The sequence below is a fragment of the Amblyomma maculatum genome, chromosome 1, assembly GCF_055883805.1.
Source record: "Amblyomma maculatum isolate TAMU_Amacu chromosome 1, ASM5588380v1, whole genome shotgun sequence".
Classification (NCBI taxonomy): Eukaryota; Metazoa; Arthropoda; class Arachnida; order Ixodida; family Ixodidae; genus Amblyomma; species Amblyomma maculatum.
This window is the reverse complement of record NC_139344.1, coordinates 480,541,233-480,568,945: the sequence shown is the minus strand read 5'-3', so window position 1 is coordinate 480,568,945 and position 27,713 is coordinate 480,541,233. Positions and strand designations below refer to the sequence as shown.

Sequence of the window (27,713 nt, the reverse complement as noted above, 5' to 3'; positions counted from 1 at the left end):
ACGCCGATCAAACTCCACTGACGTTCGACATGCCCCGGAATACAACTGTGAACGAGAAGAGTGCTCGGAGCGTCCTCGTGAAGACGTCTGGCGCAGAAAAACAGCGATGCACAGTCATGCTTGCTGTGACGGCTGACGGGCGGAAGCTGCCACCATACGTGATCTTCAAACGGAAGACTATTCCGAAGGGAAACTTTCCCCGTGGCATCCATATACGTGCACAGATGAAAGGGTGGATGACTGCAGACCTGATGGTCGACTGGATCAAGACTGTTTGGGGAAGAAGACCAGGAGCATTTCTGCTTCCCTCGCTTCTGGTTTTGGACAGTTTTAGGGGTCACCTTGTGGACAGCGTGCGTGCCAAGCTGAAAGAGCTGCGCACGGACATTGCAGTCATTCCTGGCGGCCTGACTTCGCTGCTGCAGTCTCTCGACGTGTCCTTGAACAAACCGTTCAAGGGCAACGTTCGACGACTTTATGCTGAGTGGATGGCGATGGGCCAGCATGATTTGACGCCGAGCGGAAAGATTAGAAGGCCATCCGTGGAGATGCTGTGCTCGTGGATCACAGAAGCGTGGAGCAGTATCCCCGATGAGGTAGTGGCTAAGAGTTTTAAGAAGACAGGCATATCTAATGCTTTGGATGGAACGGACGATGACTTCCTGTGGGATTGTGAAGATGCTCCCAGCGACGACACTGCCATTTCCGATGAGTCGTGCAGCAGTGAAAGCGAGGATGGCGAGGATTCAGACTTTGATTAGAGTACTGACCAAAAAAATAAATGGGCATTGTGCACTCCATGCAATGCTTAATGTGCGTGTTTATTGCGAAGGTAAGCCTTACTCGGCTATTATTTTTGGTTGTAATCGAGATATATGTTCTAAGACGTCTGACCTGCAACTTGTTTGCGTTTTCGGTGCTCAAAAATTTTTTGTAGAAAATTTACCCCGCGTAATGATCGCACCCTGAAATTTGCGTCAGTATTTAAAAAAAAAAAGTGCGATCATTATGCGAGTAAATACGGTACTTTTATACATACCCTTCCACAAGGGCGTCCTGGTATGGGCAAGTACTGCACTCTGCAGATAGCAAATTTATTTAATATAGCCTCGTGAATAGTAATTTATTTTATTTGCAGTACAGTTAATTGGGATCACATACAAAATTTGTTAATGAGCTCCTTCATCTCTTTGTCGACAATAAAAATAAAGCGATTATTTAGAGCTGTTTTGTGTTCTTCAGAGAAGTTAGGCACCACGCTAGTTGGGTGCTACGCTAGTTGGGTGCAATGCTTAACTATTGCAGCATGCACTTTTAGCCCCGCCGGGGTGGCGCAGTGGTTACAGTGCTCGACTACTGTTCCCAAGGACGCGGGATTGAATCCCGGCCTCGGTGGTCGCTTTTCGATGGAGGCGAAAAGCAAGGTGCCCGTGTGCTGTGCGATGTCAGTGCACGTTAAAGAACCCCAGGTGGTCGAAATTTCCGGAGTCCTCCACTACGGCGTCTCTCATAGCCTGAGTCGCTTTGGGATGTTAAACCCCACAAACCAACCAACCAGCACTTTTGTTTTGTGTGTGATTCATATTTTATCTTAACACTCATATCAGGGTAGGCTGCATGTAGTGCAGCATATTGCATGGCCTTTTATATTCCAGAGGATCTAATTTTATGTTTTAGCTAATGCAATTATGAGCTTACATTTGCTTTTTATATGCTCTGAAAAACCGCAGTGGACAATCAGCTGCAATTTCCTAGCGTAGACTAAGTCTGGGAAGCACAACTGAAGCTTTAGTTTTGCAGTTGTTGAGTATCTCAGCAGGGATGGCTGGAATCATTTCTAGCTGCAATGACTAGCAGGATTTCTTTTTCTTTTTGTGCTTATAACGAAATTGTGTGGCTCTCTCATTCACTCGCTTTTGTACGACATGGTGCATGATCCCGGCCAACTATCCTTGAATGTATTGAGCATAGTCCTAAAGGGGAAGTAAACAACATTACATGGAGATCCTCCTTTCGAGGTTAGAAATATCCTAGAAGGGACCTCGCGGGGCATCCTGGCAGATTACCCTTTCAGATGTGGGAAGCAGTGGCGTAGCCAGAAATTTTGTTCGGGGGGGGCTCACGTTGCAGCGCGTCCTCGTCCATATAGAATCTGCTGTTTAAATATGGTAGGTTATCCCCAATTCCCTAGCTGGGGAAACAAAGTTTAATCTGTACAGTCCAATTAGCGGGGCACAAGCATGGACTTGAGATGCCGCCCACTGCCGAGGGTGGTGCTTGAGCCTCCTCCCACATCTTTCAGTGGCGAGGGCTAGCTTCTCCGATGTCGATGACAATTTTTTGCATGCTGGCGGTGGAAACCCTTCACTAAGGTAAAGTAGCCGGAGAAGTCGTCCGTTGGCTGAGGTCATTTCCCTGGCGTTACTTCTCAGAAGTTCACCCGCCTGCTTCGAGAAGTCGGCGAGCAGGGTCAATGCTGATCGGCGACGCGCCTCCGAACCTTTAAACAAAAGATCAGGTTCCCGTGGTCGTCGCCGCGGGTGCCAATAGGATTAAAGTCTGAAAGAGCAGCTCCTCTCCGTCTCCATCGCGAAAGGAGAGGGGGGGGGGGGCTTGGGCACCGCAGTAGGAGACAAAGGATCACTCCGCCGCTGTCGGCGCCGCTTCGGTGCCTTTGGTCACGGTCGCTCTCCGGCGCCCGCAAGGTCAGTTTCTGTTTTAAGGGGGATTAAGGTCTGAAAGGGCAGCTCGTCTCCGTCTCCATCCCGAAAAAGGGGGTGGCGGGGAGGGGGCTTGGGCGCCTCATCAGGAGACAAACGGTCACTCCACCGCCATCGGCGCCGCTTCGATGCCTTTTGGTTGTGGTCGCTCACCGGCGTCCGCGAGATGCGTAGGGCGGCGTAGAGCGGTGTAGGAAAAAAAACGAGGTGCAACAAAAAAACCAAAATGCTCCTGGGCCAATGTTCAGTTCTTTCTCTTCGGCGCGTAGGAAGAAGTGTGAAAACTAAAAAAAAAAAAAAAAAACCACAAACAAAAAGCGCAACCACGGAGAGAGCATAGTGTACGGGGAGAAGTGCGAGGGAGTACCACTAAGAGCTGTTACAGCACGGTGAGGATTCGCAGAAGGCACGAGAAAAAAGAAAGCCCCAAAAGAGAGACACAGGGATTTTGAGGAAGCGGGGAGTCGAAGGCGAGGGAAATACCGCCTTTGAAACACTGAGCGGGAATGGAAACCTGTCTTGTTTCGTCGTCCACCCCCACCTCCGCGGCCAGCGCGAGTTGACGCAACGAGCCCGCTCGCTATCTAAACGCCCTTGAAACTTAGTGCTCGGAAATGGTTCCTAGCTTTACGTGACTCCGTCTGCATGGGCGTTGCTATGAAATGTAGCCCCCAAGTTCGTAATGTTCGTGCCGAAATGTATTTTCGAACGAACCGGAAAAAGATATTGTAGACAAAACCCAGAATGCTTTCGAGCGCCGGTGGTTGTTTTGGTCGGCGGTGCATGACAGCACGAAAACATTTCGGGGGGAGGGGGGGGGGGGGGGGGGGGCTGAAGCCCCATAAGCCCCCTCCCCTGGCTACGCGCCTGGTGGGAAGTGGGGACTTAAACAGGGCGTCCCTGGGAGTATGCATATTATTGGGGGAAAACACTGCTGTCTGACACTGGTGTTAGTTTCACATGAACTTGTAAGGGCTTGTTGCCATTTGCATGCCTGTGACCTCTGGAGCTAGCTTTTTCATCTCTATGGTTCATCAGTTCGTGTCGCAAATGCGTGTAAAAGTGGTTGAAAATTTTTTTTGTTTATGTGGAAATGTGTGCTTGCTTGTGACGGCTGTGCTGCGCTGTCCTTGTGCAGTGAGAACTTCCTGGTGAAGAGCACCAAATGTGGCCAGTCAAGTTTCCTCGCCAGCCATGCCGCCGTCTTTATGGTAGGCCCACCCCTCTCTCTTCACATTTTGCTCATTGACGGCACGTGGTGAATCAGACAGTATCTGAATATTCGGACATGCTTGATTTTTCATGGTGAGTAGAAGAGTGCATGACATTTTGGATGCATCATAACTGATAATTCAGTTTTTTCTGGCCTCGTTCACACTCTTCATAGCACTGCCACCAGTAGTTTATGTGCCTTACAATGTGCGCAGTGGAACCTCATTACGTTGGATTTTAAGAGAGATCAAAAACGAGAATTAGTATCACAAAGTTTGCCTTTGTGCAGTGTCCCATGCGGCACTGATAGTTTTATGTTGAGCTGGCCATGCCTGACTACTGAGCAAATGACTCGAAATAAACAGGGCAGTTTGTTTTGGATTCTGGCTTGATGCGTCATTCTTTGTGGGCTTGGTGGCTTTCACGGGTAGCTACCAACTACCGGCCCGCCATAGACATTGACATCTGGTGATGAGGATAAAAGGTAAATTTACATGAGTTACCTGTCCCGCACGATTCATGCCAAGCTTCAGCAACCTGGAGCCTTTTGACGAGAGGTGATGACTGGCCATGTTATTAGACTGGCTCAAAGCATTCTTAGTGGGGAATATGCTTAGCTCTGTAGCTTAGTTGAGCCTGACTTGGCCAGAGACGAGATTGTATCAGTCCATGGAAGCCACTATACTGCCCGAAGCCATCTCCTGTCCTGCAGTGTTTCTGCTTCAGCTTGCGCGTTTGTGCAAAGGGAGAAACGTCACTTCATTGTAGTGTTTTGGAGCAGAACAACATCTGTGCCGAACTGTATCATGTGTAGCGAAAATAGCGCAGACAACCAGAAATAAAAATATTCTTTGGGGATCAGCACATTGTTCTTTTACATCATGCACTGCGCAAGCTGGAATGATGGCTCATGCAGCTCGTCTGTGCTGAGCCCCTCTGTTCCAAATATACAACTTGAAGTGAATTGGAGGCTTCACAGAGACTGCAAAGATTTTGAAACCAAGGTGCTCATATCAGCAACGAAATGCTCTGAAGTGCGAACTGCTGAAAGGCCAAGTACCTATCACTATATGCAAGCCACTGCAGAGAGCATGCAATAAGGTAGTGGCAGTTCTGATATTGGTTTTCTGCATTAGTCACTAGGTTATTGGGGAGCTCACTTTCATTGGAGTGCTTGCTTTTGTAGTTTCTCATTTTTATTTCCCAATTTTGCCCTCTATGGACAACCAGTGCAGTTCATTTCTTGCTGTGGCAGGTTTGGTTTTGCGTCAACACTTTATCTAACCCGTGTGCTTGTCTGCGACACACCAAGGACATTGTACTCATAGGCAACAACTGCATTGCAGCACATCATACTCATAGGCACTTGTACTCATACTCATTCGTTACTCACACTCACTAGTCACTCATTACTCACTACTCACTCATACTACTACTCACTTATACTACTACTAATACTACTACTACTACTCACTCACTACTCACTCATGCTCATACTCATGCTCATACTCACTCATGCTCATACTCACTCATTACTCATACTACTTGTACTCATACTCACTCATACATACATGTTGTACTCATAGGCACATTGCATTGCAGCACATCGCATTCATGTAATAGTGCTAAGAAAACTCATCATGTTAACGTGCATCACCTCAAAAGCCATTAGCGTGGGTGGGGCGCCCTGACTGAGCACCTAAAAACGAAACTGTCGCTTGACCTAGCTCTCACCTTTCTTGCTAGCACTCCCCTCTTCACATTATCCTCTCCCATGTAGCAGATGACATAAGCCTGTTCTGATGCTTTCGTTGCAACCATCATGCCAGATTAAGCACTACTTGTAAATTGGAGCCCATTGCATTACCATGATGCGCTACGCAATGCGATGCGCCAGTGTTTGAATTAATGCAAACATGGCTAATATAGAATGTGAGGCTAATGAAAGCGGCTTTTACCTGTCATTTGTGTGCTGTTATTTAAGACATGTAAAGTTACTGACTGATCGTTCTGTCACCATGCTGCTAGTTGGATGTTGAAGTGGGCGGATGGATTACTTGAGAAACATTGAAGCGTATTGGTTGAGCCAGCAACCTTGCCCCAAAACAGCCTTTGTGTATTTCTTTGCAAGGTCAGCATGTCTAGCATTTGGAGCAGAAATTTTGGAATTTTCAAGGATGTGCTTTTCATACTACTGCGTCTTTGATTGCTCTATTCAGCACATTGTTCCTCGACAGGCAAGTGAACAACTACAGGCCTGGTGTCTATTTTTCCGAGTTCACTGGAAGGCACTGAAGTGCATAAACCTATCAACCAGTCATACGTTTAATGTTTAGGCTTCTTCCGAAAACCCTGAAGTCCCCCCTCTGTTGTGGCCAGAGGGCCTATGCAGGGGTGTTGGAGACACGATGAAGCCTTTCTTGCCCAGATGGTGTTTCCTGCAGATGGTGCTGTCATAACTCTTTCGCTTCCAGTCATGCTGATGCCTACTTTTTGTACAGCCACAGGAGAATAAATTGCACACAACTTGAGAATGGCGCTCCTCAGAGCAGAGCTCCTCGATAATACCAGTTTCGAAACTCTCCATAGAGCCCATGTATCAAAAAACGGCAGTTTTGATTGGTCAAAATTCCGGTGTTTACGAATGGTGGTGGCACCCGCGGCCATTAAAGTAAAGTGCGTTTTAAGTTAGAAATTTCTGATTGTTGATAAATGCACAACCATTATGGAAAATAAAATTAGTTGAAGACTTGCAGTGGCAAAAGGTATTAGGATAACAGCCATATAGTTAGTTAAGATGGAAAAGAGGAGAGAAAATTGTGATTTCCAAAAGCCAGTGGTGGCAATAGCAGAAATCTTGTATTGAGTGCTTCCAGATGGCGCGACAATTCATAGATACCCGACAAACGCGAACAGAATTCGGTCACTTTTTGAAGCGGAGTTTTGCAACTGGTATTATCCAAAAGCTCCGCCTCAGAGGGGTTGTCAACAGATTTTTTTCGACACGGTGGCTAATCTGATCAAGCCGTGGTGTGTGGGAATCAGTGGCACTGATTGGATGCTTTCATGCAGGACGTGAGTCGGCCTGAAGGGCAGCACCTCCACCTGGTGGTGAGGGTCATCCGAACAGGTGGGTGTATAGCTTTGCACACATGTGGTGCACATGATGATGGGGCATCATCCTCTGGCTTCCACTAGACAGGTTGCTCCTGCATGCGCCACATCTTGTTGTGGAGTGTTGTCAAAGGCAGGGGTGTGGAAATATTCAAATTTTCTTATGCGAATATGAGAAAAATATTCTTCCAAATATCGAATGAAATGATAATACCTGTTTAATGAAAAAAAAATAATTACAAAATTTGCCGACGATTACATTACTTTCTAATGCAAAATGCGTGCTGCCTCTGATGCGGAGCTGGTTAGAAGGGACAACGGCGACGGTGACACGAAATGCAGGAACGGGCGCCAAAAAGCTGCGCTCTAAAAATTGCGAACATTGCTTGTCTCGTTTAATTCAGAATTCATATGATATTTTCAAATAAACTAAAACTGCTTAGAAGTGTATACTTCTACTTCAATGTAAAATTCCATATAAAATTCGGTTAGAAATTTTATACAGGACTCTGTATAGTACTGATTTTTGTACACGAAGGACTAGCATGAAAGCAGGTGGGGCTATCATATCGCTGCTGAATGCAGTAAACGTTCATTAATTTACTCTCAGGTAACAAGGAAAAATGTTTTAATGCTCAAATTATCGAATGGGCCTGAAAAAAAGTGCTGAAAACCATTTTCATCGCAGTATCTGATGAATGCCTGTCTGCATTTGAGATTAAAGCAAGTTTATTCAACTGCTTCACTTTTGGGCAGGCTTTCTTCACAGAAGGGAAGGTCATGTCTTGAGGCATTGCACACGATCAAGCATTGCAGTGAATTAGGAAATGATCGGTACATTCGGTAATTTTCCAATACAGTCAAATCTCGATATAACGAATCCCGCGGGACCGCAAAAAATCATTCGTTATTTTGAAATATTGTTGTAATGAAAAATCTGCGATTATAAGCCAGTGGTCAAACCTAGGTATGCAAATGACGTACCTTGGCAGTGGGCACGTCTGTACACAAGCGAAACCTGAAATGAAAATGTTGCACTAACCCCAAAGCTGATTTATTTTAAGAAATCAATTATTTTCTTCTGCAGCGTGCAGCAAACACGACCGTGCACTACATTATACCACTACAGCACATACACCTTCCACTTTGCGGAACACCTCGTCGCATGCGTGATTGCACCGAGCACTGAAAGTATGAACTTTCTCCATGTGCAAAAAAAAAATAGTTCGATATCACCTCATCTTCAATGCTCTCTCAAGTTTGAAATGATTGCGGCGGTCGATGGAGCAATGCTACCTGTCTGTAGAGGCCGAATCGGTTTTTTCCTTGCGTCGATTTCTTGCAGTGAAAGCGGCTGCGTTCATATCTTCTTGGCACTTTGCCGGCTAATATCATTGCTCTCGCAAAAACTTCGTAATACGATAGTCCGTGGCATAAACAAAAAAAAACTTCCAGCACGCTCGAACACAAACGACCGACCCACGTACGACACACAAGAAAAAAACACAGGCGGCTAGGCCTGCTGGCTACTGCGTAATAAACCATAGCTTTGTGGTGGCGCTAGGAGCTGGTACTAGATGTGCTGATGATGATAGCTACATCCCACGGACCATACACACAAAAACGGCAGTTTCTGTTTCACGCGAGAGTTGCAAGCTGTGGTGCTGTTAATTTTAGCCGAATTCATAATACTGACGTTCCAAAATTATAGAAGAAGAAATAAAATACGTTCGTTATTCTGAAATATACGCTATTTTGAAATTCGTAATTCTGAAATAGTTTTACATTGAAAACAGCAAATCTGCCGGGGATTCTTAAAAAATTTGTTAATGTGATGTTCGTAGTAACGAGATTTCACTGTAGTTGCGCAATTCCGAAGTCAGTTTCTTCAGTATGAGTACATTTCGAGTAGCAAACGTATTTGTTCAACATTTTATTGTACTTTTTTTTTTGTATTTGTCTGACTAAATTTGGAAATGAAATGAATTCGCACACCCCTAATTATTTGTCAGAGAGAAGCTGCTGGAGCTGATGACGTATTGATTTTACACCAAGCCCAGCTGGCAGTCGACTGTAGGAGCAAAAAGCAAGTTTAATTGTGAGACATACATTTGGTAATATTACAGTACTGTAAAAACCTGCATATAATAGTGCGACATTTTCTTCACAATGTTATTGTGTCAGAGTTCTGCCTTGTATTATATGCGGATCCAAAAAATGTGCAGCCAAATTTTGAAGTTCAGGCCCCGTTATTAATCGGCGCTATCAGAGCCAGGCTTCCATCGAAAGGAGGCGCTATCTAGTGGTGGCTTCGGATGGCTATTTTCATGGTTTCGGTTTCACCACGCTGACCCCACGATTACAGTGAACTAGAATATTTTCTAGTGGCGCGACCGCGCCTCTCAGCCTGATGCATGCCGTGTCCCCTGCAGCGGCGGCACTGCGATCGACCACTCTTGAACGCTCGGCTCGCCTTCGCAGCGTGCGACGCCAGCACACGAGACTGGAAAGTGCGCTTCGTTATGTAACCGCGCTCTTAACGTAGTTCTGTTTCGCGCTTGCTATTTATCTTTAATATTTGAAGATATTTGACATGCACGGATGTTTCCTGAATTGAGTGTACGATGTCGATCCCGCCATAGCAAACAATAACAGACGAAGGCTATTGAGCGCACTGTAAACGTTTTTTTTATTTAAGTATTACAAACTGTCGCAGTTCCGACATATTTCGAGACACTGAATATCGCAAAGTAAGAGTTACCGTATTTACTCGAATCTAACGCGCACCTTTTTTCCGATATATCGTGTCTAAAAATTGGGTGCGCGTTAGAATCGAGTACGACCCTAAATCTCCAATATCATATCGCCATCGGCATTTCAAAATGGCCGCCTGGTATGCACTTCGAGCCTACTAGCTGGTCTAGCTGTCTATGCCTAGCTGCAGTAGCGTCCTTCGTGTGCTTTGGTACATGTGCTTTGGTTAGCCTACCCGTTTTCTGCGATTGACCGACCAGTATGGACGTGCCGAAGATTCGTCGAGTTCATCATGATGCCGCATTTAAAAGGAAAGTCATCGTGTGTGCAGAGACGGACGGAAATCGGGCCGCATCACGCGCATTCGGAGTTCCGGAAACATGCGTGCGGGACTGGCGCAAGCAGAAGGAAAAGATTTTTGGCAGCAAGGCTACACGAAAAGGTTTCAGTGGACCGAAGCAGGGCCGGTTCACCGAAATAGAAGAGTGGCTCGCAGAATATGTTCTAGAGCAGCGAGCGGCGCAGCGGCCAGTGACGACGGACCTGCTCAAAGTCCGGGCGATGCAGCTAGCCCTACAAACAGGGCTAACGCGGAGCGACTTTAAAGCGAGCAGGTGCTGGCTGTCTAATTTTATGAAGAGAAAAGGCTTTTCTCTTCGAAGGCGGACAGGGATATGCCAGAAGTTACCTGAAGAGTACGAAGAAAAGCTGCACAGTTTTCAGCGGTTCGTTCTAAGTTTGCCCCGCAAGTACGGCTACCACCTCGGCCAGATTGGAAATGCCGATCAGACACCGCTGTACTTTGACATGCCTGCCACCACAACCGTTGAAAAGAAGGGGGCGAAGCAAGTGCACGTGTTGTCTTCCGGCCACGAAAAAACACGCGTCACCGCAATGCTTTGTTGCACCGCGGATGGACACAAGCTGCCCCCGTATCTCATATTCAGGCGCAAGACGCTCCCGAAAGGAATCGTGTTTCCGAGTGGCGTGATTGTGCGCGCCAATGAAAAAGGTTGGATGACAACGGACTTGGTCGCCGACTGGATCGATAACATCTGGCGCAAGAGACCCGGCGGCAGTTTGGGCCTGCGCGCGATGCTTGTGCTCGACGCTTTCAAGTGCCATCTCGACCAACGCATCAAGGACAAGCTCGCTGCGTGCAACACCGACCTTGTCGTGATACCAGGTGGCATGACATCGCAGCTCCAGCCGCTCGATGTTTGCTTGAACAAGCCAGTGAAAGATAGGATTCGGGCGCTCTACACCGAATGGCTTGTGAGTGGCTGCCATGAATTCACTCCCAGCAACAGAATGAAGCGTGCCTCGCTGCAAGAGTTCACTGGATGGGCGAAAGATGCGTGGTGCACGATACCGTCTGCCATGGTCATCAAGGCCTTTAAAAAATGTGGCATATCGAATGCCATGGACGGCACCGAGGATGAGATGCTTTGGTCCGTCAGCAGTGACAAGGAGTTGTCTGACAGCGACGACGAGTGAACCTTGTGCCGGCATAGTGACAATCTTGGCAAGATAAGCCGTTTCCTTTTGTGTGTGTGTTTTTTAGTGCACCGAGATTAAATCTTTGCTTTTCCAAACGAGACAAAGTTGTATTGCTGTATGAAAGCGTTAGGTGCGCGGTACTCTTTTTCGCGGAGAACGGGTGCGCGTTACAATCGGAGCTTTTTTTTTTTTTCGGGGGTGGGGGTCACGAAAAACGGGTGCGCGTTAGATTCGAGTAAATACGGTATTCGTGGGACCATTTCTCACGGGATATACGCGATTAAAACATATATATATATATATATATATATATATATATATATATTGTGGGACCATTTCTCACGGGATATACGCGATTAATATATATATATCTCAAGGTTCATATACAGACAACATAAATACCCAAGAAAGTAGCAGGGGGGACAGCGGCCGATGTAGCTCAGTTGGAAGAGCACTGGACGCGTTATTCGGAGGTCGTGGGTTCGGATTCCACCATCGGCACGATGTTTTTCTTCTACTTTGTGTGTAATTATCTTTCCCCTAAACAGATTACATTACTAATTTCTGTGATTATCCAAGTAAACATTAAAAAAGAAAAAAAAAAAAAGAAAGACAAAGTACCATCCCCAACGCTTTCCTTGGCCTCGCCGACTGTTTGCTTCTTTCCTTCATCTATTATAACGAGCACCCTCATTTCCCCTTGATTGATCTGCTTGTCTGGCAGTCTTGAAGCCATAGGTAGCGTAAGAGGGTTCTAGCACAGCTTTCGCTCTCGCTCTTGATCACGTTCTACGTGACGCTGGCGGTAACAAAGGACGTCCCACGTCCGCCGCTATGGCTGAGGGTGGCGCTGGTGAACACTCTCAAGGTTCGTATACAGACAACATAAATACCCAAGAAAGTAGCAGGAGGGACAGCGGCCGATGTAGCTCAGTTGGAAGAGCACCGGACGCGATATTCGGAGGTCGTGGGTTCGGATCCCACCATCGGCACCTTGGGTTTTTTTCCTCTACTTTGTGTCTAATTATCTTTCCCTTAAACAGATTACATTACTAATTTCTGTGATTATCCAAGTAAACATTAAAAAAAAAAAAAGAAAAAAAAGAAAAGAAAAGAAAGACATAAAGTACCATCCCCAACGCTTTCCTTGGCCTTGCCGACTGTTGGCTTCTTTCCTTCATATATATATATATATATATATATATATATATATATATACACCATTTTCATTATCAACCAAGACACAAATTCACAGAATATTAGGTGTGTAAAACTAATGATTCCATGCTGATACGAGAATGCACTTCAGTCAACAGATATGGTATACACCATAAAAGCGATTGACGCAAAAAACTGTCAAGAAACTGCTTCATGCGATTTTAATGCAGGTATTTGTAATTTTCCCTCAAGTCAACTTGAAAGCTCCAATGCACGAAGCAAACAGTGTACAAGTGTATGTTCGCCACCTGCTGTGGACTTGTGCAGGGACAAGGGCACCAAGGATAAAGATTCTGCAGGAAGCGGGACTAACCGCAAAAAGGGAAGAGGACTTCTCCAAATGGTTCACCGACAACAATAAGAGCAGGAGCCTGCTCAGGTTTCTTACGGAAAATAATTTACACGGGTTTTTATAATATGCCTTATGGCAAGCTTGCGTAATAAAAAAAAATAACAGTGTACAAATGCAGCTAATTCAATCTGCTTAGCTTGAGGTGCTGCGCTGCCTTTCGCTTCGACAGCATGTTTGACTTGTTGAGTCCTTTGATAAAAAAATGAAGCCGCGTAGTAACATAAAAACTGACTATCCAAGAAGTAATACTCTCAGCATGTGCATTGCATCCCACATTTAAAGGAGCAGCACAATGAATCATGTGTAAAATGTCCATAACACTTTCAGAATGAACTTTGCGCGCACTAAAGCAATTAGTAAAAATGTCTTCCAGCCTGGTGATGAAACGGAACAGTTCAACAGAGGGGTAGAGTAAGCCTCCTTCGTCAATATGCTTAACAAATTCTGCAGCACGCATGCGGTGCCCTTGCTCTGCTGGCAATAAAAGGCAATCGATACATGCAGGACATTTGGTCAGTAGCACGCACTTTTTCGCCACGTACCCTGAGATGTGATAGATCAACCTTGAGTCACTTCTTTGGATGTTATAGTCATGTTGCATAGCTGCACTGCCTCATGAAGCCGACGGTACCTATTTTTTCGGTGCAAACCTTCACTTTCTCAATCAGTTGCTGCTTTGCAGTTTCCTCTTTGTCCCCCGCGTCAAGAAGAGAACTTAATATGTCGCTGTCTGCATTTCCACCTGCAACGCTGTGTGCCAAGTTGTAATAAGACAGGCAGTGAACAGTGATAACAAATTGCATTGATACTGTTCCATCGGGGGTGTCAAAAGTTGTGACAAGAAGCCTGTTTCGAATACTTTTGACAAGGTGTGGGAAATCTGAAAAAAAAAAAATATAAGAAACGGCTGCTGTTAACAGGATGCGGTTTCTTCAGACCACTTCTTTCAAGGAAGCTCGAATATTAAACATGCGCCACATTTTTCGGTTCCAGGCCGCTGCATCACATGTGACGTAGTCCACTAAGAGGCCAGCCTTTTCTGCAAGAGCTGTGGACTCGATTACAATTTTGGCCAGCAGGTCACCTTTCACGTTCTCATTACTCCCGAAGACACCAAGAACTTGAGTCCAGCTGCCAACGAGTGGCACAAACATCACAACAAGACCATGATTGCATGGCAATGTTTTTTCTTTTTCGGGCGTATATGGGCCAAGGTCAACAAAGCCTTCTATCTTCGCACCTGTGTTCTGCTAGCTTCATTTCATCTATTATCCCACCGTGTCGGTGGAACACATCGAGGTGGGCAACCTTCTTTTTCAACACATTCAGCATTTTTTCATTAAATCCGTAGCCACTCCTGTACTGGGCAGTGTATTTACGCAGCGTTGTTTCACTTGGGAGCGTCAAGATGTTCTGCCGCCTCATATACCTGTACAGTTTAGGGCTCCTCATTTTAAGCAATATGCATTCAAGCATCCACTCCTTATCGTACTTCATGCCCCGTGGGCTTTTTTTCTTGGATGCTTCGAAGCACTGCCTTATAGCCAGCTGCGGCTTTGATGATAAGGAGCTTATTTTCCGAGAAAGTATTTCCTCAGCTGTTGCAGCGCACTTAGTTTTCATTTCCTGAAGATCCACTGCGAGCTTGTCTAGCTTTGATAAAAGCTGTTCATTTTTTCGGGAACATGCTTGCAGCTTCTTGGAAACGGGACCGCGACATCGCGAACCAGTATTTTGGCTGTTCGTTCCTTGACGCCTTTTCAGGCGTGACTGCCGCTTAAAAAGCGCTTTCCTTAAGTACTTGCAACTGACGCATGAAGCACCATCTTTGGTTGCCTTGCCTTGGCAGCGAGTACTTATGCTGTTCTTGATTTGTACTCAATTTGATTTTGCAAGCTTGCTGTTAGGCTGGTCATCAGGGAGTTTTCATCCCTTGACGCTGCACCTTTGCAGATATGAAAATCATGCGCTTCTTGCATTGTGGTTACAGCATCTTGCATTGCTGCCACTGGTGCTCCCGCTACCTGCTTGCCCACCAGGAACGTCTTTGTATGCAAGGCACCAGCACTGTCTGCAATGAAGAACACGGCCTTTTCCACGGTCACCTCACCTGACAGCGAGTCGAGAGCACATAATGTAAAACATACTCCATCTGCGTCTTGAAGTTCATGCTGCGTCCATCGCTTCCCTGGGACTTCCATTCTCCTCACCGCGGGGACAGTTGCGGCCGCGCATACTTCGTTGCTGGCCGCAGGCTCGACAGGTTCATCTCCTATCACCTCTGTAACCTGCCTTCATGCCTTTTTTCGTGGTGTGACATCGTCCTCACCACTCCTTTTTCTCTCATTCCTCTTGGGAGTGGGGAGCTTGCTCAAGTAAGCTGGCACATTGGGTAAAATTGTGGGGACTGTATCTGCGGTAAGCATAGGTGTCCCGCGTGTAAATTTGCACTTTCTCGCCATTTATGCGGTGCACATAATCCCTAATGATGAAGCGTGGCTCAAAATGTAGTTCACATACCACGCAGTCTGTGGTTAGCGGCTTGTCGCCTCGATGTAGGTTCCTCTCCCACATGGATCTGCGCTGAGGTTCAGCAGGCACCTTGAATAGCTACAACTTTCGCGCGTTTTTTGTTCTTGCGTATCCTGTGCTGCACCCTGGGGCATAGCAGTGGTTGAGCCATTGCTTTGCACTCATTGTTAATACACTCACATCAAAACACTTGTGCAATGTAACCACACTGAACAAAAAGCCAGCGCACAACTGAAGCGCCGTCGGGCGTGCCCTGACCCATCGCCGCCGGCCGCCTTCAAAAGTGGTCGACAACAGCGCCGCCGCTTCACGAGACACACTCAATGACGCGCGTAGCAAGGCGCTGCCCCCTCCGCTCGCTTCACTGGAAAATATCCTAGTTCACTGTACCACGATCGTCGCAGTGCTCGCGACGCACTCGCAACCAGAAGCATGCCAGGTACGCCTCGCACGGGCCTCTCCAGCCATTCTGCCATACCCTACAGCCGAATCGGGATGCCTGACCAGCATACCTAAGGAGCGCATCGGTCGCGCTTTCGAGAAATGTGGGATACCGAATGCGTTTAGCGAGAGACCCAAGTTGGCAGCTCCTGCCAGCCCGTGTATTACGTGGGGTATGACGTCACAGTGTCAAGTGGGTAAGACGTAACTGCGGCCGGGTCACGCAAAGGCTTGAAAGTGCGAGTAGTATATTGCTTTCGCAATAAAAATTGTATACAGAAAGCTGTCTCTAGCAAGGGACTCTCTGCAGACGATACACATACTGGATGACAACAATTGTGAAAATACTGAATCCAGGGTGCACATGTTGCCTGCGCGCAGCGCTAGATGCGAACAGGTGCAAGTGCGGTGCATGATGGCCGGCTGCTCTTGTGCTTCCGTCTCGTGCCTGAGCTGAAGCAATCTAGTGGTATTAGAACAGCCAGAGGACCAAATGGCGAGGCGAACATCATCACTGTGCGTGAAATTCTCCGATCATGTGTGTCGGCGCAAGGGTAGAGATACAGAGTTGCACATGGAGGTTTGTGGCACTATTGACGCCTGGTGCGAGATTAGGGAGAACGAGAAAGCGCGGATTGCATACGATTTGCAGGGCAACCGCGAATTGTAGTGCAACTAAAAACCTGCTGATTTTTCCTTGCTCACATTATACGCAGATGCAAATTTCCTTTTTTTTTTTTTTTTTTTTTGCTATTCCAAAATTACATCTTGTATATATGCTTGTCCGTGTTAGCGTATTTCTACAGTACTTCGGCGTGAGATAGCATGGACATAAATGTTTAATTTATGAATATGTAGGAGGTTAGACTAGTTTTAATATTGACAGTGTGGAATGAACTGAATAGCAAGACTATTTGCAAACTATTTAAAGGTTTAGTTGTAAGCATACCTTCACATTTAAGCCTTGAATGGTGTAATAAGTTATGATGACGACGAGTACTGGCGGAAATGACCGTTTTGATAAACATATTACAGTCAAATCTCGATATAACTATTTCTACGGGACCACAAGATCTTATTCGTTATTTTGAAATAGTATCATAATCAAAAATATTGGTTATAAGCCCGTAGTCAAACCCATGATGTAGTACCTTGGCTGTAAACATGTGTAGACAAGCAAAGTCTGAAATGAAAATGTCGCACTAACTTCAAAGCTGATTTATTTGAAGAAATCAGTTATTTTCTTGTCCCGCCTGCAGCACACACGACCACACACTACGTTACTCCACTACAGCACGTACACCTTCCAAGTTACGTAACACTTCCGAGCGATGAAAGTACGGACTTTGTCAATGCTCTAAAAAAATATCAGAGTTCGATAGGACCTCATCTTCAGTGTTCCCTCTCGGCCTTTCAGAATGATTGCGGCGGTCAGTCTAGGGAGGCCGACTCGCTTTTTACGTGCGTTGATTTCTTGGAGCAAAAGCTGCTCTCTTATCTACTTGGCACCTTCGCTCGCTGTAATCATCATCAGATCTCGCACAAACTTCACAAAAAGATAATTTGCAACAAAAAAAAACAACATTCATGCATGTGCGAATGGTACGGACGAACAACCCGCAAATGATGTACAACATCATCAATGCACAACACATGCACAAAAAAAAAAGGCAGGCCACAGGCGGCGAGGTCTGCTGGCTACTGCATATTAAACCACATTTTTGTGGTGACGCTAGGAGTTGGCACTAGATGTGCTGATGGGGATAGCTACAGCCCACGAACCATTAAATGCCGGCTTTTGTTTCACGCGAAAGTTGCGAGCTGCGTTGCTGTTAATTTTAACCGAATTTGTAATATGGATATTCCTAGATTATAGAGGAAAAAAATACATTATTCTGAAATATAAGCTATATTGACATTCGTAATTTTGAATTATTTTTACATTGAAGACATACACAATCAGTTGGGGATTTTTTAAAAATTCGTTAATGTGGGGTTCGTAGTAATGAGACTCGACGGTAATTGGGGCGTTCATTATGCATCCGTCGAACAACCTAATTCAACAGTACTGCTTATTGGGCAAGTTGATTTAATATTTCATTTATACATCTCTCAGAAAAAAAACGATGTACAGAAGGAATGTACGGCACACTGAAATTGTGCTCCTAAATAGAGTAACTGCTTCCGTCCTTTATCTATTTCATTTACTTTGGGGTTGGGCATGTGGCCACAAGGCTGACGACCATTGCGGGGCCGATGTTGGAGCCATTTGTGCTTGCCACTATCCAGGGCGGCTGACGGGTGACAAGGGCGACCAGGAGAACTACCGGCGCCCTGTGGCATGTGGTGTGCTTGACCTTGGCACCTTGCCCTGGGACAAAGGGGGCGAGACTGAGCATGTCGTTCGCCTCCTCACGTGAGCACTTCCTCTACGATCATCGCATGTCTCCTACATGGTCCACTGATGAGCGTTGCTAAGGCTGGGGATGTGACCTGCATGCACCCAGCAAACTGGGTGGCCATTTTTGATCCCTGTTACGCACGCAATACAGTTGTGTGGTAGAACTGCAGGCCTCTTGGCCGTTCCTTCCCATTTCTACTACTCTCTGCTCTTTTGCTTAGTTTTATTTTCTGAGAAGACTGCACTGCCTTCTGCCCATGTTTTTAGCCATGTTTTTGTTTTGTTCATACATGCCGCATGCTTTGCCTCCCAGCTTCATGTCCTCTGTAAAGCTGGCTTCTCCTCAAAGTTGGTGAGCCTAGTGATAAAGCCATCTGAAACAAAAAAAACATATGAACAAAATGTTATTTTTTTTTTAAAGACAAATTTGTCTCGCCATTTCAGGTTGCATGCAGTGCCATTTCAGGAGCTGTACATCACGGTGACTGGATGCACTTTACTAAAATCAGTCTTGATTAAAGTATCTTTACAATTAGTCATTTATGGAAGACAGATGCAAGTGGTGAGGGTTCTACTTAAGTTGAGGACAACGCAGAGGGCTGTGGAAAGAAAAATGTTAGGGATAATGTTAAGAGATAGGAATTGTGCAGAGTGGGTCAGAGAAATAACTCGAGTCACATACATCCTAGTGGAAATCAAGGAGAAGAAATGGGGATGGGCAGGACATGTAGTGTGAACAGAGGATAACTGATGCTCGCTTAGGGTAACAAACTGGATTCCAAGGTAAGGAAAGCATAGCAGGGGGTGGCTGAAAGTTAGGTGGGCGGATGAGGCTAGGAAGTTCGCAGGAGTCAAGTGGATGCAGCTGGCACAGAATCGGGTTAATTGGAGAAATATGGTAGAGGCCTTCGCCATGCAGTGGGTATAGTCAGGCTGATGATGATGATGGCAGCATAGGGAGTAACCTCTGGCTACTGTAGAGATCTATATAGAACTCCTCGGCTACTTTGACTATCTTGTCCATATTCGTGATGACGTTGCCCGCCTTGTCCCTTATCGCATAGTCGAACCCGGATATATCGAATTTTGGTTATATCGAACTCACGGAATATCCCCTTGAAAATCCCATGTAAAAGTATAGGAAAGCCGTGTCATATATCGAACTCAATTTCACCGGTCGTTCGATATATTGAACTCCGCTTCAAGCACTGGAAATTGTGCTTTTCCCAAAGACGATCGCATCACCCTCGGCCGTTTGCCGCGTGACGTTTTCAAGCGACGCGCGGAAGTAATGAGAGGGGACAGTTTGGCTAGGGCAGCGCCGCGCCCATTCCCTAAAGGCGCGTGTGTTTGCAATTATCGTTTCCCGCGCGCCAGCACGTGACGTTTGCAAGCCATGTGCGTGGATGAACCAGAGAGAACCGGTAGGAACGAGTGGGGGAAAACGCGACAGAGCAAAGCACAAGGATGTCCCCATTCTTTTGCCGAGCTTTTTCTCTCCTTTCTCTTTCCCGGCCTTCGTTCGCAGTAGCAAGCGCTACGCATGCGCCAAGCCAGCTAAGCCCGTTTTCAGACAGAACGTCGGACGCTTTCCCCAGCGTGTGTTGCAAACTCTCTGCGCGCAGCGGCTGGCGTGGCTATGGCGCCTGCGGAAGTTAACAAGTGGTAGATCTATCTTTTTTTTTTTTTCGAGAGTCGTCTATTTTTATCGTGCTGTACGCATGGCATAGCGTAAGATATGGCGTTACGAAGCGCCTTTTTTTTTTTTTTTTCTTTCTTTTTTTGCGGGAGTCGTTTATTCTTGCATGTATGAATTAACGAAAGCATGCGGTCAGCTGCGATCATGACACCGGCTTTTGGCATTTTTGGCTTCTAACAGCATTTGCAGCTACTGTATCACGTTTTCCAATTTGTGGCAGTGGACTACGCCCGCCGCAAGCGCGGCGTGATAAATCGAACCAGGCTTGTGCAATCAAGCCATCACGGGCAGTCTGCCAAGTTTGCTCCCCGCCGCCACAGGAGCTATAAAATGATAAACACGCCCTGCCAAGAAATGAGCTGTGGATGAGACGACAGAAACGAAGTGCGACATGCAAGCGAAAACGCTGGCGATTTCTGCCGTGGCGACACAGAAACCTTGTTTCGAGCTGCCGCGGTGGCTCGAATGGCAGAGGGACGCAGTTTCAACAAGTTGGAAATTTTTTGCTCTGTCGCTGTGGCTCGTCGCTGAGATCGCTTAATTGCTTGCATGTGAGCGAGCTGGCCTTAACACTTTTTTTTTTCCAAATTCTCAAGTGTAAAAGTGAAGGGTGGGTTCATTATGCGAGTGAGTTGATTACGCGACAAATGCAGTATCGTTTTTTCGCATCATAAGTGCTGTCCCAAGCCGATTTCTGTATATTGAATTATCGATATATCGAATTACTTCGCGATCCCCTTCGAGTTCGATATATCCGGGTTCGACTGTACATCTGGTTTTTCCCAATTCCTCTTTTACCGCTTTAAGGCTTCCCCCGTTCTTTACAGCATGCTCAATTTTCTCCATGTTATACTTCCTTATATCGGCCACCTTGCGCTTATTGATTAGCTTTGATATCTCGGCCAATTCTATCTGGTCTGTTGGACTGGAAGCTTTCATACTTTAGCGTTTCTTATTGAAATTTTTCGTCTCCTGAGACAGCTTACCGGTATCCTCTCTAACTATCCTACCGCCTACTTCTACAGTGCACTCAGTAATGATATCTCTGAAATTATTGTTCATTGCTTCTAGGGTAATGTCGCCAACCTCGGTTAGGGCTGAATATCTATTCTATAGTGAGGTCCTGAACTCTTGTGCCCTCTCCTTCACCTGTAATTCGTTGATGGGTTTCTTTCTTACTAATCTGTTGCGTTCCTTCTTCAGATTTAGGCTAATTCAGGACCTCACCATCCGGTGGTCACTGCATCGCACTTTCCCGATTAACTCTACATCTTAAATAATGGCGGGGGCTGAACACAGTGTGAAGTCAATTTCATTTTTAGTCTCTCCGTTAGGACTTTTCCATGTCCATTTCCGGTTCTTCCATTTGCTGAAGAAGGTATTCATGATTCTTAAGTTATTGCGCTCTGCAAACTCAACTAGTAACTCCTCCCTGCTATTCCTAGAGCCAACGCCATAATCACCTACTGCCTCGTCTCCTGCCTGCTTTTTCCCTACCTTGGCATTGAAGTCGCCCATTAGTACAGTATACTGCGTCTTTACTTTTCGTATTGCCGATTCTACATCTTCGTAGAAGCTTTCAACTGCTTGGTCATAACTACATGTGGGTGCATAGGCCTCTGCAACCTTCAGTTTATACCGCTTATTAAGCCTAATTACGATGCCTGCCACCCTCTCATTAATACTATAGAATTCATCTTTATTACCAGCTATATACTTATTGACAAGGAAACCTACTCCTAGTTGTCGCCTCTCTATTAAACCTCGATAGCACAGTACATGCCCATGCTTCAGTACAGTATATGCATCATTCGGCCTCCTAACCTCACTAAGCCCTATGACATCCCATTTCATACCCTCTAGTTCCTGTAAGAGCACTGCTAAACTAGCTTCACTAGCTAGGGTTCTAACGTTAAACGTATCCAGGGTCAGTTTCCAATGGCGGCCTGTCCAGCGGAGCCAGGAATTCTTAGCACCCTCTGCTGCATCACAGGTCTGACCGCCGCCGGGGTCAGTTGTTCCGCAGCCGCTGGTGACTGAGGGCCGGGGTTTTATGGAGCTAATCATGAGAGGTTGCAGCCAATTACTCTTTATTCAGTTCAGTTCAGGCGTTCAGTCGTGTCCGACTCTTCGTGACCCTATGGACCATGTCACGCCACGCTTTCCGGTCTCTCACTATCTTCTTAACATCACATAGCTTCATCTGCAATGCCTCGAGAATGCCATCTAACCATCGCGTTCGCTGCCTACCCCTTCTCCGGCGACCCTCAACCTTTGCCAACATCAAATCTTTCTCCAGCGACTCCTCTCTTCTCATCAGATGACCAAAGTAGCTGAGCTTTAACTTTAGAATTTGACCCTCCAATGAGCAGTCAGGGTTTATGGTCGACAATATCGACTGATTTGATCTTCAGGCAGTCCAAGGAACTTTCAAGTCTTCGCCAGCACCGCAATTCAAACGCGTCAATTCTTCGGCGGTCAGCCTTTTTCACAGTCCAACTCTCGCATCCATACATCACAACTGGAAAGACCATAGCACGGGTTATACGGATCTTGGTTGGCAGACTAATGTCTCTGCTCTTTACTACTCGGTCAAGGCTAACCATTGCTCTCTTTCCCAGAAGCAGGCGTCTCCTAATTTCATGGCTGCAGTCTCCTTCCGAGTTAATCTTGGCGCCCAAGAAGAGAAAATCTGTCACAGCTTCCACTTCTTGTCCATTGATGCTCCAGGACTTGATAGGGCAAGACGCCATGATCTTCGTCTTTTTAATGTTCAGTTTAAGCCCAAACTTCTCACTCTCTTCTTGTACGCGCATCAGAAGTCTCTTGAGACTTCTGATGCGCGTACAAGAAGAGAGTGAGAAGTTTGGGTGAGAGTGAATTACTCTTTATATTGCGCTCTATATATGCCAGCCAGGCGGGGGCTGACATTGGGCCACTTAGAGCTACTATTGCTGTCAAAATTGTGGCCCGTACGTTTGGGGGAGAGGGTTTTGGAGTAGTGGCAGACGATTTGGTACGATATGGAGCACATAATTACTGGTCGAACTAAGAGCTACCTTCTGTGAGGGATTTGCACCGACGACCTTTGACCCTTGAACCATAATGAGGTCGACCTTCGGAGGGCCGTGGTGGCTGAAACAGTGGTCACAGAGGGATACCATCTAGTCGCATTGAAGGAAGCCAAGCAATGTGTACAGCGAGCATGTCTACACATGCACAGCGATGGATGTGGAGGCCACCAGGATGGGGAAGGGTGACATTACATCACGTAACAAGGTGTGTGTAATGTGTGAGTAATGTGCGTGTAATGTGCAGGTGCAGTGAGGCGGACTTCCACCAGCTGCATGAGCTGATTCTGCGCAAGGTTGGCCACAAGCTGGCCCCACTGCAGCCCAGCCTGGGTGAGTCTCACTCCAGGCTGCATTTTTTTTCCCTCTTTTTATCATGTAAGGCAACAACAGACATGGGTTACCACTTGGATTGTCACATAAAGGAAAGGTTAATAGCGCAACAAAAAGACACTCACAACTAGGCACACATAGACACACAGGACAGGCGCTGACTCCAACTTCTTTCTCAGAACACCACATACAAACTTCTTCAACATCCAAATTCTCCCACAGTCAGCAACAAAGTCATCATAACATTTTAGGTCTACCCTATCTAACAACATTTAACAGTCGACCTTCACTACTACAGTCGAACCTGGTTATATCGAACCCGGATATATCGAATTTTGGTTATATCGAACTCACGGAATATCCCCTTGAAAATCCCATGTTAAAGTATAGGAAAGCCGCGTCATATATCAAACTTAATTTCACCGGTCGTTCGATATATCGAACTCCGCACCACGCACTGGAAAGTGTGCCTTCCCCAAAGACGATCGCATCACCTTTGGCCGTTTGCCGCGTGCCGTTTTCAAGCCAAGTGCAGAAGGAATGAGAGGGGTCAGTTCGGCGACTTCTGGTCTGGGCAACGCCGCGCCCATTCCCCGAAGGCGCGCGCATCTGCAGTTATCGTTTCCCGCTCGCCAACACATGACGTTTGCAAGCCATGTGCGTGGGTGTGCCCTCCTTTTGCCGAGCTATATCTCTCCTTCAGCACGCGCTACGCATGCGCCACGCATGCGCCAAGCCAGCTCAGCCCGTATTCAGACAGGCGTCGGACGCTCTCTCCAGCGTGTGTTGTGAATCCTCTATGGCGCCTGCGGACGTTAAAAAGCGGCAGCTCTCTCTCTGTTTTTCTTTTTGCGAGTCATCCTTTTTTATCGTTGTGCTGTTCGGACGTTAAAAACCGGCTTTTTTTTTTTGGGGCGGGAGTCGTTTATTTTTGCATGTATGAATCAACGAAAGCACGCGGTCAGCTGCTGCGATAATGACGCCCGCCTCAAGCGCGGCGTGATAAATCGAACCAGGCTTGTGCAATCAAGCCATCAGGATCACTCTGCCAAGTTCGCTTCCCGCCACCGCAGGAGCTATCAAAAGATAAACGCGCCCCGACGTTATCGCTGCACAGCATCTTGGCACGCTGCCAAGAAATGAGCTGTGGATGAGACGACCGAAACGGAGTGACGCGCGCCATGGACATACAAGCGAAAACGCTCGCGATTTTTGCCGCGGCGACACGGAAACCTTGTTTTGAGCTGCCGCGGTGGCTCGAGCAATGAGAGGGACGCAGTTCCAACAAGTTTGAAATTTTTCGCTCTTTCACTGCCGCTCGTCGCTGAGATCGCTTGCATGTGAGCGAGCTAACTTTAACGCATTTTTATTTTTTTTTAGATTCTCTGTGCAAAAGTGGAGGGTGGGCTCATTATACGAGTGGGTTGATTACGCGACAAATACGCTATCGTTCTTTCGCATCGTAAGTGGCGTCACAAGCCGATTTCTGTATATCGAATTATCGATATATCGAACTATTTCGCGATCCCCTTCGAGTTCGATATATCCGGGTTCGACTGTATACAACGAGAGAGATGATTCACTAATACATTTTGAACCAACTCTTTTTATATACGAGGCAGTCTAAAATGCTGTGATGACTTTGTTGCTGACTTTGTGGGAGCATTTGGATGTTGAAGTTTGTATGTGGTGTTCTGAAAAAGAAGTTGGAGTCAGCGCCTGTCCTGTGTGTCTATTTGCGCCTATTTATAAGTGCCTTTTTGCTGCATTGTTAACCTTTCCTTTATGTGACTGTGCACCAACTAGCCCAGCAATCAATTTTAATTCACTACACTTGGATTGTGTTTGTGCCCTCACTGTGAATGGGCTGCTGTGGAAATATTGTGCTTCATTGTGTTTTCAGTTTCAGTTTCAGCTGTGAAATGGCATCTGTGACATCGTCGGTAAGGTTCAAGTTGGAGAGGTGCACAAAAAATGCACGTTCATTCGACAGTGTTTAATTTAAATTCAGCGTAGAAACATCCAGACAAATCAGCGAAGGCGTACTGGAAAAGTCAGAAAAGTGGACAGACGATTGCGGCGACAGCTACAAACCGTGCGAGCAAAGGACAATTCAAATTTACGGTGGTGGCCATATAAGCACTCAAAAACTCTACTGATGCGCTACTCATTTGACAGCTGACGAGAGCCCACGAGCACAGCAAAAACCACGCCGTGGTGATCCCGAGGCAAGCGAACTACGCCGAGGTGCCAAAATCGGTAGCACCCCGCAGCGCGGGTTGCACGCCAGCTTTGAATGTCGTTTGAGGAAAAATGCTATTTGTTTGCTCATTGACACAGCTTAGTTGATGTAGTGTAAGAGTTGAAACAGACTTAAATGCAGTGATTCTGTCACAGTTTCTGTGTTCTTCACGCTTCTCCAACAGTGCGTCTGACACTCGCAGGCACAATTCTACTTTGTTGAATCTGAAACTACTCCTGAGAAGGAATCAGAATGCACATACAGTGTCCGAGCACATGCCACATAGTGATTCAAGCTTACCAAGGGCCTTTGCATAGATAGGCATGTGCAAATAGTGACTTTTCAGCTCGAAGCAAATATGAAGCGAATAGTTATTTTACTTGAAAAGTTTCAAAGTAAAGACAATATTTTCGAATTGGACTAAATGGTCTGCAGCTGGAAATATACTACAACAAAACAATAAGAAATTCATTGGCGTGTGCTAAAAGAGTGCTTGCAGAATCCACTAAAGAGAACGAAACAAAATCGAATGCATTTTTATAGCTTGCATAAGGTCATGTTTCAACAGCAAGAAGTGGATGTGTATTAAGCATCGAAGTCTAAAGGCCGCTGTATGGTCGCTTTTCGACCGGTTCCGCAAGCCTGCGGTCCGCACGTTTTCTGTCCGCTTGAGGATGTGGTGCGGAAGAGGTGTTGTACGATCGTTTTGCCGACTGCCGATCAGCCGGACTGTTCCAGTGTCCCGATTAGCGCGGCCAGGGATCGCCTTCTGTCCAATAGCATTTTTCCTCAAACGACATTCAAAGCTGGCGTGCAACCCGCGCTGCGGGGTGCTACCGATTTTGGCACCTCGGCGTAGTTCGCTTGCCTCGGGATCACCACGGCGTGGTTTTTGCTGTGCTCGTGGGCTCTCGTCAGCTGTCAAATGAGTAGCGCATCAGTAGAGTTTTTGAGTGCTTATATGGCCACCACCGTAAATTTGAATTGTCCTTTGCTCGCACGGTTTGTAGCTGTCGCCGCAATCGTCTGTCCACTTTTCTGACTTTTCCAGTACGCCTTCGCTGATTTGTCTGGATGTTTCTACGCTGAATTTAAATTAAACACTGTCGAATGAACGTGCATTCATAGTTTGACGACCGATGAGCATGATTGCTGCTATTGACAAAGCCATTTTGCTTTATTGTATTGCGTGCCCAAGTCAGCCCAATAAAGAATTATAGTTGCAAAATGTGTGCAGTGAGGATAAAAGACGAGAATCTGCAATGGCGACATTCACCAGGCGTTAAAATCACGAAGGCTGAAACGCTCAAAAAAGGAATGATATGATGGTTTCGGCATACAGAAAAGGTCTAGAAAAAAAAATGTAGTGAAGCCTGAACCGGCGCAACCCGGGAAAGATACCACTTATGGAATAGGATCTAACAATGAATAGCCTCAAGTGTGAACAAGTGCAAGCTCTCTTTCAACTTCCACCACATCCCCTTAAAGGAAAATAAAATGAAATATGGGGCAGACGTGTGTAAAGGAAATAGAGACTCAGCAGCATTACCAGAGGAGAAAAACAGCTCACTCACAACTGATTGATTTCTTGGATGCAGTTCAGGGCTGTAACATGCAAGCTAAAGCATGAGCATTTCGGCATGAAATAAGTGTAGCTATTGCTATGTGGGAATAGAGCCAGGGTACTAATTATTGCCCAGGATGGTAATTAAGGTATTTGCATTAGCTGCAATTTGCCCTGTTGCTAGTACATGTTTGTTGCACAGGGCTCTCTTTGTGCTGCTGCTTTTTGAAAGCATTGATGTCGGGTGAATGCAGTTTATTCTCATCTGAGAAATGCTTGTGCAATAAAACACGTTCTTTTAATCCTAGAGTTCCCGAAATAAATTCTACCATACTGTGTGATGTGCTTAAAATAGAAGGTGGCTGTGACAGCTCCTCAGCATGGGCACGATCATTGTTTTCATACATTAGCTGCAGGCACTGGGTACAGTGAGAAACCAACAGCTCCTCAGCATGGGCACGATCATTGTTTTCATAGATTAGCTGCAGGCACTGGGTACAGTGAGAAACCAATGCTGAAATCAAAAGTTTACACAGTTTGCTATTTCGCCGGACCTCTTC

The 27,713-nt window shown here is 46.3% G+C and overlaps 1 protein-coding gene across 6 annotated transcripts in view; it reads left to right on the top strand.

Annotated features, from left to right (window-relative positions):
• The window catches only part of spg (dedicator of cytokinesis spg), a 430,105-nt gene that overhangs the window by 79,480 nt on the left and 322,912 nt on the right, over positions 1-27,713 (top strand). For all 6 annotated transcript variants that reach the window (XM_084607325.1, XM_084607299.1, XM_084607317.1 and 3 more), the window contains 4 exons: positions 3,859-3,931; positions 7,005-7,062; positions 18,133-18,259; positions 23,262-23,347. In XM_084607325.1, coding sequence (XP_084463451.1) covers positions 3,859-3,931; positions 7,005-7,062; positions 18,133-18,259; positions 23,262-23,347 — 344 coding nt within the window. The remainder of the gene's footprint in view (positions 1-3,858; positions 3,932-7,004; positions 7,063-18,132; positions 18,260-23,261; positions 23,348-27,713) is intronic.